At 41.9% G+C, this 17266-nt stretch overlaps 1 protein-coding gene across 5 annotated transcripts in view; it reads right to left on the reverse strand.

The window, feature by feature from the left end:
- Positions 1–1914: 1914 nt before the first annotated feature.
- Positions 1915–17266, reverse strand: part of LOC128829392 (RCC1 and BTB domain-containing protein 2) — an 80807-nt gene continuing 65455 nt past the window's right edge. For all 5 annotated transcript variants that reach the window (XM_054014794.1, XM_054014803.1, XM_054014773.1 and 2 more), the window contains 3 exons: positions 12646–12785; positions 11855–11985; positions 1915–4179 (listed from right to left, as the gene is read on the reverse strand). In XM_054014794.1, coding sequence (XP_053870769.1) covers positions 4039–4179; positions 11855–11985; positions 12646–12785 — 412 coding nt within the window. In that variant the 3' untranslated portion in view covers positions 1915–4038. The remainder of the gene's footprint in view (positions 4180–11854; positions 11986–12645; positions 12786–17266) is intronic.

The raw sequence follows: 17266 nt of genomic DNA on the forward strand, positions 1-17266 counted from the left end.
ATTTTCACCCCAGCTTGCCACATGCAAATGAGCCCTTAGAAAAAGACTGTGGTCTTTAAACTATAATCTTTATCCTGTAAGTTACCTATTTCTCTCCCCTCATCCCCACAACGTGCTAATAAGGAAGTAATAAACAGCTGTTTAAGAATGGTCGAAGCAATTTGATGTAAGCTTTAGATTGTAATAAAAAGTAAACAGGTCAAAGGCTAAGATCTTAAATATAACTGTTTTATTAGTTGTCTATTAAGCCATATGAGTTTTTACAGAAATCTGAAGTTGGCTGGATATTTTATTACGGTAGGGATACAAACATTATACATCTTTAGAGGTCAAGCAAAATTTGTCATGCTAATGGATAAAGGTTTTATTTTACAAAATAATCCCAAGGAAACAATTATCTTCAGCTTATATAAAAAGCATTTATATACTACAGCAATTTACACAGTGAACATGCTTTGTAATAAAGTTCCATCATTCTAAAGGTGGGTCCTAGAAAATACCATGAGGCTGAACCTACTAACATCAATCACTGTGATAGCCCCTTTATTTTAGTAGTTTATTTTATTCCTTTTAAGTTCCATTTAATTCAAGAAATATTTATTTACCTGTTTTCCCCAGTGGTTAGTTGGAGGAGTCTCTTATTCAGCTGTCCAAGGATATTTTAGGCCATCAGTCAAGTTTTCGAATGAATACCTCACCTGTCTAGGATTACAGTCCCAAATGTCTACAAATATTTTTTCATTGCTGTCTGAACTGGAGTCTCCGGAAACGCATTAAATACTGGCTAACAATGGATCCAATTCCAAGATCAAGAGGAGTGGTCGTGGCAGCATCCTCAATCGTCAAAAACAAAAAAATATAAAACCGTTACCGCCCAGGCTGGATTTAGTGTACTCACATTGCTGTTCAAGCATGCACCTGTATAAACACACACGCATTTTGGTTTCCAACCATCAAGTCAGTGCACTTCTGAAGGCTGGCCCTTTAAGTGCAAAGGAAAGTATCTTCTGTTGCTGTTTAATGAGTAATGTGAATGAAAGCTAAATAAATATATTTTTACTACATGTGCCTATAGCAGTGTATAAATATACTATTAAATTGTCCGGGTCAAGAATTAAATGCATAAAATCCTCATTGAATGAACAAACCAAGATGTCTGCATTTTATCCTCAAAACAGACATCACTGAAGAGAAGTTCTCTCAAAGAGTTAGTCCCACATGGTTACTACTACAAAAATAAAAAGCTGCCTGAAAAAAACCAGCCCAAGCTTTGGTGTGCACAGCATGAACTGAAATAATGCTCTTGGCGAAGAGACTAAAGGGTGATAGATATGCTAAGAATTGGTTTTCCTGTCAGCCTCATCTACAAATGCATCCTTGTGTCCTTAGTCGCTGAATGCAGACTATTTAGTAGAGTGCAGATGCCCAAATTTTCATTTCACAGGAAATAGAGGTAGGGAAGTGCTATTATCCCCTTTTGACAGAGACAGAACTGAGACATAGACTAAGGGTACCTGAACCCAGCAGCTGGGAGATGTTATTTCCAGCTTGAGTAGCTGTACATGCTCTGCGTGAGCTAGTGCCTAAAAATAACTGTGGCCACAGCAGCTCAGACTAGCTAGCCAAGTACATATCCATGCCCCTGGGTAGGCTTATTCTCAGCTGACTAGCCCAAGCCACTGCTCATTCCAGTGATACTAGAGGTTTTTGAGCAGCTCTCTTCTGTTTCCTAAGCACAGCACTAAAAACATCACTTTGCCACCATTAGCTAAAAATTGGGGAAGAATTATAATAATAAATGGAGATATCCTATCTCTTATAACTGGAAGGAACCCTGAAAGGTCATCGAGTCCAGCTCCCTGCCTTCACTAGGCAGGACCAAGTACTGATTTTGCCCCCGATCCCTAAGTTGCCCTCTCAACCTGGGGTTTAGCAGGCCAATACTCAAACCACTGAGCTATCCCTGTAACTATATTGGCAGCACTATAGAACAGAATGGACCCTGAGAGAGCAGAGGGAAAGATGCCTACAGCAAGTAAGAGTGCTAGGTATACTGCAAATACAGAACAGAAATAGTATTCATGAGCCTGTGTATGTTTGTCTGGGTTAATAAAGGTGTGTGTTATGAATGTTACATTGTTTTAGATGTATAAAGGTGAAGATTTAAGATTGCTGTCAGCGACTGCACCGTATGCAGAGTGCAACACTTAATACTGTTCTAATTGTATGACATTGCAGTTGGGATATTTTTAAACCTGTATTAAGAAATTGTGTTAAGGGATTTATTTCTAGAGCTTTATGCTTAGATTACATTGTAGCCAGGGATCATCAGTGTGCTATTATAATAAAAGATACTTTGTTTTGGAAAAGTACTGCCTGTGTATCTAGCAATTCTATTGGAAGGCTGTATCCAAGTCCTCCCAAGGGTAACTGGTCTAAGATATTTTGGGGAGTTTTTCTAAAAAGGAACTGTTAGTAAACCTGAGTAATTCCTCTAGGACAGGTCCCCTTTCACCCTGCAGAAACAGAGTAATAAATTAGGAGGCTACCTGGAAGGGAACCTCTGCTAAACCCAGGAGGGGGCAATAGATAAGCTATTCTGGTGGTACCGTGGGTCTGTTTTGGGGGTAACACCAGGATGGTCACACTGCAATTTTTTAGGTGCTAACTGGAGCAGAGCTAGCAGCTGTATGGAACCAGAACTAGGAATTACATCTCCCAGCTGCTGTGTAGACGTGCCCAAGGGCACACAGGATGTCTATGACAGAGCAAGGCTAGGGTCATGTCCTAACCACTGGCTCATCAGTTTTTAAAGCCAGTTCACCTACTCTTTTAACAGAAATTAGATTAAGTAATTTACACGCAAATTAATCTTCTGTATCATAACAGAAACCAAAACTGATAAACATTTTATAATCTCAGCATCCTGTACCACAGTGCAAAAGTCTTTCCACGCAAGCATTAGCATACTGAAACCTCCTCCACCTATTGCTTTAGCAAGTGTTTGAATGGCACCTGGTTACCACTTGAAAAGACTTTGAGTTTAATTTTCATGATTTCATCATTGAATTGATTTATAACTTTCCCTATCCCTCCTCCCCCACACATAATTCATGTCAAGTACCTGTCTTATCTGTAAATACCAGTAGAAAAGTCAACTGATAATTCCTTTTTGTTGAGTTTCTTTTTCATGGCAGGTGAAGAGGTGTGTTTCTGAGCAGCAAAACTAACAGTGAAATAACTCATTATGTGACAAAACCAATTAGAAGTTACTGTTCCACTGGAAAGGTGAGGTAAAGTCCCTGGGAAAAATAACCAATTCTTTTTCGTCTGAGAAAATGACTTTAAGAGCCAAGAACTCAAAACTAGCCCTTTAAAATAAGTCCTTCATACTTAAATAAATTCAGCATAGTCTTCTCTTGAGCCTTTGCTGCTCCTAATTTACAAAGTATCCATTCAGTGGCTTTTTCTTTACATTAGGGGCTCGTTTAAGAGGGATTTGTATGATATATTCCTTTATCCTATCTTTAGCAAAACAAGCGTCTATCTCAACACTTCTCTAGAGGGTGTGAGAAATTAACCAGAAAGGAACCTTCTTGTAGCACACTTTGATTGACCTTAAAGGTGTCATAATGAAGCTTTAGCAACAGCCAGCTTCATGCTATCCAGTAAACTCAGATGAAGATGTTAAAGAACTGTTTTTGAAAATATTTCAAGGAAGAAAACAAGGAATACAAATGGAAAACAGTGACCAGTCCACTTGATTTTAACGGAAAACTTAATTATTCCATTAGGATTTTTTTTTTAAACCTAAGTTGTTGGCAGATTGTTTATATCTATTGTTTATCTATACCATACCCGTCTGCACAAAGCTTGTGCATTAGGCTACCTGGAAGCTTACTAAATCCGCCCATCAACAGTGACACTGACTTTACTGGATGTTGTCCTGTTTTCTTTCAGGCATTCTGAGTGCTGATAAGTTTTTCAAAGGGGAAGTGTTCCCATGATGAAAGTATCTTCCTTTGCAGCAAGCATTCTTCAGTTTTTAAATGCTCCTACTCTGCTTGCTTTGCTAATGAAATTCTTCAAGAGGTCATGGTCCATTTCTGCAAAGCCTGTCGTTTGTGTAACCACAGTCAAGTGGTTTATACAAAACCTGAAGCAAAATTCTTCTAAGTCCTAGGAACAAAATAAGGTTATGAGTTATTCAATAAGATATTACAAATTTAAGTGAGCATTCACATCTTGGCTGTCTGTTTCATCCCAACAATATCCACATGAATGTTTACAAATGTGAAATAATACCTAGAACAAAACATTACAATAGCAAGGCCAGAAACTTGTCAAGGCAGCTGCTACTGTTTTGATTGGTTACGGAGCTGACATCCGGCTATCCTTCTTCCTAAAGCTCAACTCAAAGCTCACGCTTCCTGAAAACCTCAGTTAACTATCAAAAGAGGATGCTGCCCATCCACTGAAAACAGCAAGTTGATTGAAGCAAGAGTAGCACAGTAAAAGTATGTTGGAGAAGGGGTAGAGTGAAGGGGTGCCCAACCTAGGATACAAGACAGATGGAAAGGGAAGAGTGGGTGAAGGGAAGGAAGGCATTCCTACCCTTAGATTTCAAAGTAGAAAGACAAATATGAAAATATTTCCAAATGATGTCATGCGTAAACTTGGGCTTCTTAGAGTAGCTGCAGTGATGTATTTCACTTAGGTGTGAGTGGGCCCAGGCCACTGGAGCTGGAGAATTTTGCCTAGCAGGAGCAATAGAGGGGCACCACTTGCGTCTTGCAGCCATAGTCCCTCACCTGGTTATGTGTGGCGGCACCATTCCAACCCCCCTCAGAGCCTTCTTACTACCCAGGCTGGAGTTGGAGCTGTGTGTGGTCTTAACCTCACACTCTGTCACTAATTTAGTGTTTTTTCTAGTTGTATGTAATTAGTCATAACCTTAGATTATAGTTAGTTGCATGTAGTTAAGTATTCCCCTGTGATGCCCTCACCAAGGTTTACACATTGCCTGTTGTGTGTGGGAGTGATTCCTAATAATGATCCCCACATACAGTCTTTGCTGTGCTTGGGTGAGGCCCATGTCAAGGAGCAGTGTTCAGTCTGTAGATTGTTCATGAAACGCACTCAGGTGGATAGGGAACTTTGAATATGTGTTGTTTTAAGCAAACAGGCCATGTGGCCTGCTTCAGCACTGAGGGCCTTGTCAGATCAGAGGTCATCGCCCTTGGGATCCAAGAGTGCTACTGCCTCGTGCTCTGAAGCAGGGGGGTGGGGGTGGGGTGGGGGGGGAGGAGCCATTCTCTGTTGAGTGTGCTGAGGAAAAAGTTCACATAATACCAAATTGAGACTGTTCCAGGTCTCATGGACTCTCCTGCCTCCCCCAGGAAGAGCGTGGACTGGCATGGAGTTAGTGCCGGCGCATGGGATGGTGTGGATGCCTCTAACTGCTCCCCGGCACTGAGTAGGGGCATTAGAGACCTGTATCGTCAACTCCAGTTCTGGCCCCGAGGTATCTATTGAGTTCGGTACTGACGAGGGAGATGCCAGCACTGACTGTTTTCATATTGGCATCTTACCAAGTGGCTACCATCCTCCTCTGACTTTCCATCTTGACCTCTCCTTTGGTCCAGGACTGCATTGTTTATAGCCCTGTTGGTTGGATGGGCCACTGAACCCTCGGGTCTATTGGCACTGCAGCCAGCATTTCCCCTTCCATAGTCTGTGGAAACAGGACCAGTACCGTGCTCAGTGCAAGAGTCCTGGGCACCAGGAAACTTCTCAGCACCACTGCAGCTGGCACTGCAGATGTTACCAGGGTGACTTTCACCATCCTTCACCTCGGCACCATTAGCTCTTTTGGTACTGCTGCTGACTTCGGGGTCCACACCACTTCTGGCACTGGCATACTTGGGGCCGGGAATGTAGTATGTGAGCAGGCAAAGGGTAACACACTCCAGGGTACTTTGCCAAGAGGCGATCAGGTTGTGGCAGTTCTGCATTGACAGGAGTAGAACTCCGATAGCCAATCACTTGCCTGGGGTCCAGAATCATCTTGCAAACCATCTCAGCAGGAATTTTTCCCTCAACAAGTGGTCTTTGAAGCCCAGTGTTCTGCGAGTCATCTTTGCAGCGTGGTGCTTCCCATCAAGCGACCTGTTTGCTACAAGGGTCAACAGGAAATGCTGGTTGTTCTGCTCTCAAGGGGACCTCAGTCCAGGCTCCGTGACCAATGCCTTCCACCTCATTTGGCAGTCGGCTCTTCTATAAACTTTTCCTCCAACTCCAACCATTCCACAGGTCATCTTCAAGCTGAAAGTATAAGGGGCTAAACTCATCTTCATTGCCTCGGCATGGCCAAAGCTGTGCTGGTTTTCCAACCGCCTCACACTGTCAATTCAGCCTCCCGTATCCCTTCCTGTCCATCCTGACCTGCTCATGCAGAATCACAGTCACACTCTGCATCCCACACTCAGCTCTCTACATCTCATGGCGTGGCTGCTCTATGGTTGAATAAGGAAGAGAAATGCTCGGTGGTTGTTTGACAGGGTCCTACTCAGTAGTAGAAAACCCTCTACTAGGATAGCCTATTCGGCAAAGAGGAAGTGTTTTTCAATATGGCCCGCAGAGTTCAGCTGATGCTGGCTAGTATCTTGGAGTATTTGACATCTTGGAGTATTTGCTGCATCTTCAGTGGTTGGGCCTTTTGCTTAGCTCAGCATTTTGCTTAGCATCTATCGGCACTCTCAGTCTTTCATTCATCCATTCATGTGTCTTTAATTGAAACCAGGTGGTATATTTACTTGTATTTTTTCCTAAACTGCATTCATTGCCAGAGGAGGAACAGCATCTTCACACACTGGACATCAGACATTTCTGGCCTTCTATCTGGACAGGACTAAACCTTTTCCGGTGTCACCTCATCTGTTTATGTTGTATGCAGACTGTATGAAGGGACAGGCAGTCTCCTCACAGAGGATTTCTAAGTGGATAACTTCCTGCATCAAGACTGAATATGAATGGCTTTGGCTATACACCCGCTACAGGAGCGAGAATATTCTACAAGAGCACAAGCTATGTCAATAGCGTTATTAAGTGACATCTTGCTGTTGGATATTTGCAGGACTAATGCATGGTTGTCGATACATATATTTACAAACCATGACGCCATTATCGTGGCATCCAGAGCAGATGCAAACTTTGGGAAGGCAGTCCTTTGGTCCTTGTTTAGCTAGACTCCGAGCCCAATGCCGTGGGAGTACTGCTTGTGAGTCACCTAAAGGCAATACATGGTTGCATCTATTTGAAGAAGAAACAGTTACATACAGTAACTGTGGTTCTTCAAGATTTGATGCAGATGTTTATTCCACAACCCACCCTCTGTCTCCTCTGCATCAGAGTCTACTCTCTGGCTATTCAATGTGAAAGAACTGAGGAGGGTCGGATGGCGCTGCCTCATATAGCAAGGGAAGGGGCTCTAGCCATAAGGCGCTAGCGCTGTCCTCCTATGACTACTGCTAGGCAAAATTCTCCAGCTCTGGTGCGCTGGGTGCGCACATACCTAAGTGGAATACACATCTGCATCACATCTCAAAAAATCACAATTAAAGTAAATAACTGTTTCTCTTCACTCCACTGTTGTTCATGGGGTTGCTTTTAGAATATGTGGAAGACTGCAAAAATGTTTATGAATTTGGAAAGTTTATGAATTTTCGTAGAAAGATGGATACTGAAAATGTGTCATTCATTATTCTCCTGTTTAAAAAGTTTCAATCATCCAACCAGCTAGCATACCCTGTGACTGACTAGTCTGCAGTGGGTTTTGTAATCTAAGTGACCACCTCAAAAACAACAGGATGAAATTTGTTCATATGAACTTTATAATGAATCCTTATGCATGACCAGAAATCAGGATCACGTCACAAACATGAACAGGAGACAGCTAACATAATTTGGTCAGCTCTGTATTTCACCTTGAAGGTAGACACAATATAAAAATGCAAAAGGTGCAACCATATGCAATAACTCTAAAAATTGTTATTTGTACACTCAAAAAGAAATAAATGCATCATATAACAATAAAGCCTTCAATTTTCCTAGTGTATGCCTGGAAAAAGGCTAATGATTCCTTCCCTCCTTTACCCACATTAACTTCAACAGCGGCCTTCTGCAAAATTTGTCAAAAATACAATTTATTTTCTAGCCATTGTGGGACCTCAAATTAACTGCCTCCTCTACCCTGAATATTTAACATCATGAAAGGACACGTTAGCCTCACAAGGATATAGATATACACGTTGACCTCTGAATGTGTGTCTCGTAACGTGCAGAGAAAAAACAGCAGCTGGATTAGACATGATGGTAAAAATAACTGTCTTGTCCTAGACTTACTGGTACAAGTGTTAGATCAATAGTGAGGTTTTCTGAAAATTCTCAGCATAGGAACACCCAGTGTGGATGACTGTCATATGTTCTGTAGACCATGCAACAGTAACTGCACTCAGTGAGCCTTGCCCATTCAACCTTCTTGCAGTGACAGCATTCCCTCTCTATGCACTGAGACCTATCCCTTTTGCAGCTTGTTCCTGTGTAAACAACTTCTGCAGAAGGAAAAGGAATTAGTCTCTCCTTTGCAGCAAGCACATTACAGACAGAGTTAGCCACAAGGCAATATTTTGACATCATGATTCACAATCTGCAACCTCTTTGAAGCTTGTTGCAAAAAGAAATGTACTAATCCTAGTCAGTTTCCCTCTGTGTGAAGTACACAAGTATTGCACACTGGGCAGGAGGGAAGAGGGGAAGTTCCAAAGACGCTAGTTCATTTCCCTTTGTAGTCCCTTCCATGGGTTAAATGCTTCTAGTCTGCTGCCTCTGCAGAGATGCAATTAAAGCCAAAAAAGGAGACCAACAGTTATAAAAGTGGGTTTAAAAAGAAAAAGGGAATAAAGTGGGGAAAAAATGCCCAGAGGGAAAAGGCATGGAACCACAAAAAAGTGTGTGTGTGGTGGGGGACACAACAACAAAAAAGAGGAAGAACAGGAAATGCCAAAAATACAGAAGAAAGTGGCAAGGGTAGGGGGTAAGAGTGTGCACGGGAAATGTAATGACAGTTTAGATTTCTTTCCAGATTATATTCCAGGAATCCTAGGAGTACTACAATCTTTGTCTAAAAGAAAATTAAGGGAGGTTGCTTCCCTGCTATACTGAAAAAAATCTCTTCACTGGCCAGTCAGGGAACGACATTTAATAATTTTGGTGGTTAGGAAATCGTAACTTTTAATTTCTAGTATAAATAACAGCTAATTAATCTTCAATCCAGCCCACAGTACATTAGAAATGTGCTATAAAAATAGCAATTGCATAGAACTACTCCTGAAAACAAACAATATCTCAGCAAGCATTTCCACAATTTTCAAAGGTGTCCTATTTGTGACTATTATTTCTGGATGCATTTATCTTTGGTAAAGTCAATGGAATCAATTTATTTTATGAACTGATGATTTCTAGAGAGAAATTTCATGTTTTACATTTCTGCACCTTGTAGCCTTACAAAGTGTTTGCAGCTAAGGTGCTGACACACTATCCTATACTTTCACTATTTCTGCAGTTTTAACAGTGCTTACCTCCTTCAGTTTATAATCAATGGCTGTGCTAAAGGACAATACGAAATTTCTGAAAGAATATTACAGTTGCTAATTAAAACTGAATCATAGAAGGTAGAGCTGGAAAACATGCATGAGGTCATCCAGTCCATTCCCATCACCACCTGTTTCCTACAATATATTCACGGGCGCTTTGTCCAGGCTAGTTTTACATGTTGCATGACACATAATTTCACTTGTAATAGTTCCAAGTGAAACAGGTTGATCAAAGCCTTTTCTGATGTTGACAAGTAGAATTAAAGGTGTAGAATATTTTTAAGGTGAGGCAGTCTATTTTTAAGTTTCTATAACAAACTTCAAATGAAAACCTATCCTATTAAGAGTAATAGTTGCTGCGCTTCCCCACACCACAGTATCTTTCACTTCAGTGTCCACAACACTAAAAATCCGACCCTTCCTTTCTGGTCCTAATGTTACAATTATTAATGCCCTGGTCATTTTCTGCTTTGATTACTTAGTGAGGTTGGTGGAGATGCCATTATCTCCCCACATTGCTCTGCCTCCAAACAAAATTATTTTTTGTCAATTCAACGATGTCACTTCCCCCACCCCACATCTTCCAACCCCTCAATATTAAATGTACACTTCTTGTCTCCTCATCTTCAAGCTCTGCACAAATGCATCCCAATTTATAGCTCATTTTTTATCCTGTCATATCATCAATGATGACAGTTTCAACACTCCCTTCTTCTACTTCCATTTTTGCCCCTTCTCCCTCACTGCCCTCTATGCATGGACAGCCTACCAATCCAGCTTCACCAGACATGTACATTCTTCTCATTTAAATCCCTCCCTACAGGCTTCTTTAGAAAGGCAAAACTAAATAAAAGAAATAATAAACATTTTAAAAGATCTCAGTTCAGCGCCATCCTTTGGGTCTCCCAGTGTGACTTGATTTCTTAATAAGGATGAAGCTGTAAATTATAAAAACCTGCCAAGCTGACAGATTTAACTGATTTTGCAAGTAATTAATAAACCAAGATATTGGCACTACTGAATATTTGTGGTGTTCAGTCAGCACACCTATTTACTCACATACGTGGCTCCCTATCAACCAGATGGGGCAAATTCACCACTGGATTAAGCAGACTGCTATTATACTCAAAAAGAACAGGAGTACTTGTGGCACCTTAGAGACTAACAAATTTATTAGAGCATAAGCTTTCGTGGGCTACAACCCACTTCTTCGGATGCATAGAAACCTGCTATTATACTGGAATCAATGGATTGGCAATGTTTTGGCCAGTAACAAATTTAGTCTCAATGCACATATTTAACTTGTGTTAGTATTTGTGGGAGTTTGATGTATTCATGAAGGGACCTTCCTTAACTAGCTGGTCAGGTTGAAATGATATATTAAGTCTAAAATTAATATTCAAGTATCTTGTAAATACCAAACTACAGATATTTTGCAGACCGAATAGTACTGAAAAATTAAGAAAAGGCAAACTTCTTTCACAAAATAAAATGTTAGCATATTTGCAAATAAAACATTTTTTTTAAGTAGTGCCCATTACACTATTGGTGCTTTCCAGACATTCTAGAATGACGTTCCCTGCTCACAATCCAAGAATAGACAGATGAGAAGACACAGGATAGGGGAAAAGAAACAACAGGCAATTTGTTTACATGTCAACATGAGTCACTGTAAGCAGCATAGCAGAAGTCAATCTTTGAGAGAGGAACAAATGCATACAGAGAAGGGCCTTACAAGATAGCCCAAGGAGGTCATATCATGTGTAAGGGGACCATGTGGAAGGTGGTAGAGAGAGGATTGTGCAAAAAGCTGACAAATGGTCAGTGAAGGTACATTGGACGAACATGATCAGAAGGTGATGCAAAACTCAAAGGTGGATAAGTGGCTTTGGCAGAGTTATATACTAAGTGGTGATGAGAAGCTTAAATGTCATGCCAGAGCAGATGAGGAGACAGTGAAAGAATTCAAAGAGGGGACTGACACAATCGAGTCAAAGGGTAAGGAAGATGACATTAGCAGCCTCATTTTGTAGGGACTGAAAGGGGAAATGTCCATGCTTAGGGAAGCCAGAGAAGTTGATTACAATATTCATGTGTGATGGTTCATTAATTGCAAAAAATAGTTAACATAAATAGTTCCATGTCCCGAAAAACAGTTATCACACTAAGGAACTTCTAGTACAAATAAAAGTTTTCCATACCTCAGCTTCATATTTGACTGCAGCTGAAAGAAGAGCAATTGCATTCTCCTCACAAATGCTTTGTTTGATAGTTTGCTGGCAAAGCTTTTTCAATCTATTTTCTCTATAGAATGTTGCCAAATCTAGCAGTCCTGTTGAGAATTAGGTAGAAAATTCACAGATATTTGGTTGTCTTTATGCAAGCCATATAAACTTGTATTTCAGATTTATCAGTTTGTTTCTCTCTGATTCCATGATCCACTTTTACACAAAACCTCCAAAAAGGCTTTATGCAAATTGAAGAGTTCACACTTATTAAGACACAAGTGCTCCATCTTTTTTGCAGTTTGCATCACATTTTAATAGCGATTATTTAGAGAACCATCTCCCCTCTCTTCAGTGATGATCTGGGCCAGCTCCCTTCCCATTTGGGGTCAAATAATGTCTGTGGCAACTACATCAAATGGAAAGATAATATTAGGAAGGTATCAGGGTCTTTTTAAAACTGTTTTAAATATGAGAAATGATGGTCCTTTTTGAATACAGTCTACATTTGCTGTTCATTTCATCCTCCCCTCCCGTTCACTCTGCCCCTTTCTTCCACTGCATCTTTGCCATCCTCCGCCTCCTGCACGATTCTCTGCTGCATGGATCACCTCATCCATGTACATGCAATGGAGCATAAAAGAAGGTTTAAAGGACAGTAAAATAACAATGAACATGATCAACTCCATCTTTCTAGAACCTGTTAAAACAAACTTTAAGTTCTCTCCTAACAGTAACTTGACATTATTTGAATTTATGCCAATTACCTATTGCATCCTCAGGAGGGAGACTGATGCTGTCTGTGTACAGATATTCCAGGAAGGCTCGGTAAACTTGATAAGAGAATTCACTCATTTCTATAATATCATCATCATTGTTATTTAATATGGAACGAAAATGCTCACACCTAATGAACAAAAATAAGACACACATGGTGAATAGTTAAGTTTGGTAAATTAACACAAGTAAGGTGTCTATATCAATCATAAAGATGGAGAATAAAATATATAATGCTGTGATAATACCATCAGATTTTTTTTGATGAGGTAGGGAGGAGTCCATTAAACTCATTGTAATTCTTTTACATGATTTATATTTTAAGTATTATACTATTCTATTCCCTGCCTCCTTTTGCAAACACATTTTAGGATTAATTAAGACAATTCTTATTCTTGAAGATCTGTTTTTCCAAACTTCTGTACCCTCTAGCTACATCATGTTATCAGTACTGTAGATTACATTTATTCTGATGTTATCATCTAGCCCTTATTTCTAAATTTAAGTTAAACTCCTCATTCTCCATGTTTAAAATATTAAAACCAGAACAATCTTAGACATATCCTTGACCATCTTTTTGTTACAATAACCAGCCTTAATACTTGCATTTAAAAACCCAGATTATGCCTGTAATTATACATCTTAACTGAATTATAATTCCCCAATTCTGCCACACAACAGTACCAACATATTTGGAAAGCAGGTTCTTTTTCCAGTTTCTAAAAGAATGTTATTACAATACTCAACCACTGAGCTATGGCTCCAACAATACTGGAAAGACAGTGCCCAAATGAATCAGCTGTTAAATCTGTTGGATTGTTTTGAAGATTCTTGAGTAACCAAGCATTTTATCTGTCCCCCGTTAAAACCTGTCCTAGAATAAACACAATTTAATTTGACTTTTTTCCTCCAGCATCTTGTCTATATGCCCTACCTTAGAATTTGCTTTTCTTTTAGTCAGAAGATTTTACAACTAAGCCTGCTTGTTATATCTTCATGGGTAGGCACATTATCTCATCATAGGTCTACATGGCACAGAGAGCACTACTACCATATAAATGAAAAACAAAAATCTACTTATTTATCAGTTATTTTACCTTCCTTTTATATTGGTCTAAATTGTTCTCTCCATATATTTTGCTTTATGTTATGCATTTTTCATGTCATGAAAATATATAAACATAAAATCACAAATCAATAAAATACTCAGGAATTATAATTTGGTTTCTCTCGCGTTATTGTGCAGGGATGTGGGACTTGAAGGGGCAGCCAAAATCCTGTACCTTTGTTTTCTGAGCACAAGGTAGGGGGTCATAGCAATGATAGTGACCTCCAATGGAGCAGAACATGGGTAGAGCCCATTAGCTCTTCTGCATTTGTGGTCAGGAATTTGGAAAGGGGGGAGTGCACGCTGCATCTTTTAAAGGGAATAGCAGTTGCTGCTCATCCATGCAATCCCCAGGTGCCCAAGGATACATCTTTTTCGGTAGACAGAATGCCTTTGGCCTCTCCCACTTGAACAGGGCCTGCCCACCATTCTACCACTACCACCACATGCTAGTAGCCATCAATCTCACAATTTAGTTTTAGGAGTACTTACAGAACAAGGCAAAAAAAAATCCCACTGAGTTATAAAAATGCAGCAATAAAAAGGATCTCTTAAACGTAAGGCACTTCTGATAATGCTCGCAAAGGGAAGCATTCAGCAATGGTGTGTTACATGCATGTTATCCTCTTAGCCAAGTGTGATAATAGTTATACCTTGAGGTAATATGGCTTAATGAAGCTATTAATCTGATGTTCCATCGTCTTGTAGCCAAATGTATGGATCTGTGGATTACTTACCTGTAAAGAAGTTGATGTTTATTTTATGAACAAGCAATAATTAGTAGGAGGAAAATATTTAACTTAGGAAGGAAGACACCACTTTCGGCAGAAAGGCCGGATGGGGTCGCAGTTGGATTTTGTCCTTGTAGAACACCATATATGGCGGCTCTAATGTCAGAGCTTTAATCTCCGACACTCGTCTCGCCGATGTTATCACCACAAGGAAAGCGACATTCCATGACAGGTGGGAAAGGGAGCAGGAGCCCATAGGCTCACAGGGTGAGCCTAGAAAGAACCAAGTTAAGGTCCCATTGTAGGATAGGAGCCCGGACTAGCGGGAAGCGCCTCTTGAGGACTCTCAGGAATCTGCTTCACAGGTTGTGCTGGAAATTTTCCCCCCAGCAGCTCCCGTCATGTTGGCTGTGGAGCCCCCTGGAGTGGCGCCTTCATCACACTCAATATTTTGACCCTGCTAACCTGGCCCCTCCTCAGTTCCTTCTTGCCGACTACTCCACAGAGGGATGGAAGGGTGGGTATTGGAATGGACCTGAACAACACATCTCAAAGAACAACAGTTACAAGAATGTGAGTAACCGTTTTTTCTTCTTCAAGTGTTTGTTCACGTCAATTCCAATCAGGTGACTCCCAAGCTCTACCCCAGAGGTGGAGTCGGAGTTAAGGAATCGCTGATTAGAACACCACTGTGCTGAAAGCTGCATCATCTCTAGCATGCTGTGTGATGGCACTGTGAGAGGTGAATGTATGCACCGAGGACCAAGTAGCTGCCCTGGAGATTTCCTATATCGGGACCTGGGCCAGAAACGCAGCTGACGAGGCCTGTGCCCTTGTGGAATGAGCCTTAAGAGGCGGGTCTTGGACCTTGGCCCATGTGCGGATACAGGCCATGATCCATGAAGATAATCTTTGAGATGAGACTGGGAGTCCTTTCATGCCGTCTGCCACTGCCACAAACAGCTGGTTCGACCTCTTGAACGGCTTTGTGCACTCAATGTAGAATGCTAACACCTGCCGAATATCCAATGAGTGCAGCCTTTGCTCTTGGGTATTGTTGTGTGGCTTGGGATAAAGGACAGGTAGACAAATGTCTTGGCTAATATGGAATTGTTAAACTACCATAGGGAGAAAGGCCGGGTGAGGTCTGAGTTGCACCTTGTCCTTGTGGAAGACTGGGTAGGGTGGGTCGAAGGTAAGGGCCTTTAACTCTGACACCCTCCTGGCTGATGTGATGGCGACCAGGAAGGCTACCTTCCATGACAGATAGAGAAGGGAGCAAGTCGTCAGTGGTTCGAATGGGGGTCCCATTAATCTGGACAGGACCAGGTTAAGGTACCATGCCGGAAGAGGCTGTCTAACCCGAGGATATAGCCGTTCCAGGCCCTTAAGGAAACGTCCTATCATAAGGTTAGTGAATATGGAGCGTCCAGACATGCCCCGGATGAAAGGTCGAGATAGCAGCAAGGTGTACCCTGATGGATGACGCTGCCAGGCCTTGTTGGTTGAGGTGCAGAAGGTACTCCGGGATGAGTGGTATAGACGCCTGGAGTGGAGGAGTGTGACGTTAAGCACACCAGCAAGTGTACCTTTTCCACTTGGTCAGATATGTGGCCCTGGCAGATGGTTTTCTGCTGCCGACCAGGACCATTCTTACTGTTCTGAGCACAGGAGCTCCATTGGGTTTAGCCATAAAGCTTCCAAGTCTTGATATGGAGGGATTGGAGGTCCGGGTGGTGAAGGCAACCATGATCCTGCGTGATCAGATCGGAGTAGAGTGGTAACACGATGGGAGTGTCCACTGACAGCTCCAGAAGTGTGGTGTACCAATGCTGGCAGGGCCAGCAGAATTACTACAGCTCTGTCTCTGCGGATTTTCAGCAGTACTCTGTGCACGAGTGGGAATGGTGGAAAGGCATACATGAGATGGTCTCCCCAAGGGAGCAGGAACACATCCGAGATCGAACCTGGGCTGTGTTTCTGAAAGGAGCAGAACATTGGGCACCTCCCGTTGCTCCTGATGGCAAACAGATTGACCTGGGGAAACCCCACTTTTGGAAGATGGAATATATGACATCCAGATGGATGGCCCACTTGTGATTGTGAAACGATCTGCTGAGATGGTTCACTAGTTCGTTCTGCACACCTGGGAGATAGAACACATCCAGGTGAATGGAGTGGGCTATGCAGAACTCCCATAGCTGAAGGGCCTCCTGACATAGGGTGGAAGAGCAGGCTCCACCATGCTTGTTGATGTAAAACATGGCCGTGGTGTTGTCTGTTATTACCCGCACACTCTGGCCTTGGTGCCAGGATAGGAAGGTTTGGCATGCTAGCCGTACTGCTCTGAGCTCTCTGATATTGATATGCAGGGAGAGCTCATCCTGCGACCATAATCCTGTGTCTGGAGCTCTCCCAGATGTGCCCCCCAACCCAGAGCTGACACGTCCATTATTAGGGACAAGGAGGGCTGGGGGCTGTTGAAGGGGATTCCCTTGCAGACTGTGCGAGGGTTGAGCCATCATTGGAGGGACTCAACTACTTGTTCTGGCACCGTGACCACTGATTCCAGGCTGTTGCGCCCCGTGTGGTATACAGACACGAGCCATGTTTGAAGTGGTCTGAGCCTCAGTCTGGCATGCCATACCACATAAGTGCAGGCTGCCATGTGACCAAGGAGACTCAGGCATCCCCTCGTGGTAGTGGTCAGCTACCTCCTGAGGTTTTGGATAATGTCTTTCATGGTCTGAAACTGGGTCTCTGGCAGGAGCG

The sequence above is a fragment of the Malaclemys terrapin genome, chromosome 1 (assembly GCF_027887155.1).
Source record: "Malaclemys terrapin pileata isolate rMalTer1 chromosome 1, rMalTer1.hap1, whole genome shotgun sequence".
NCBI lineage: Eukaryota > Metazoa > Chordata > Testudines > Emydidae > Malaclemys > Malaclemys terrapin.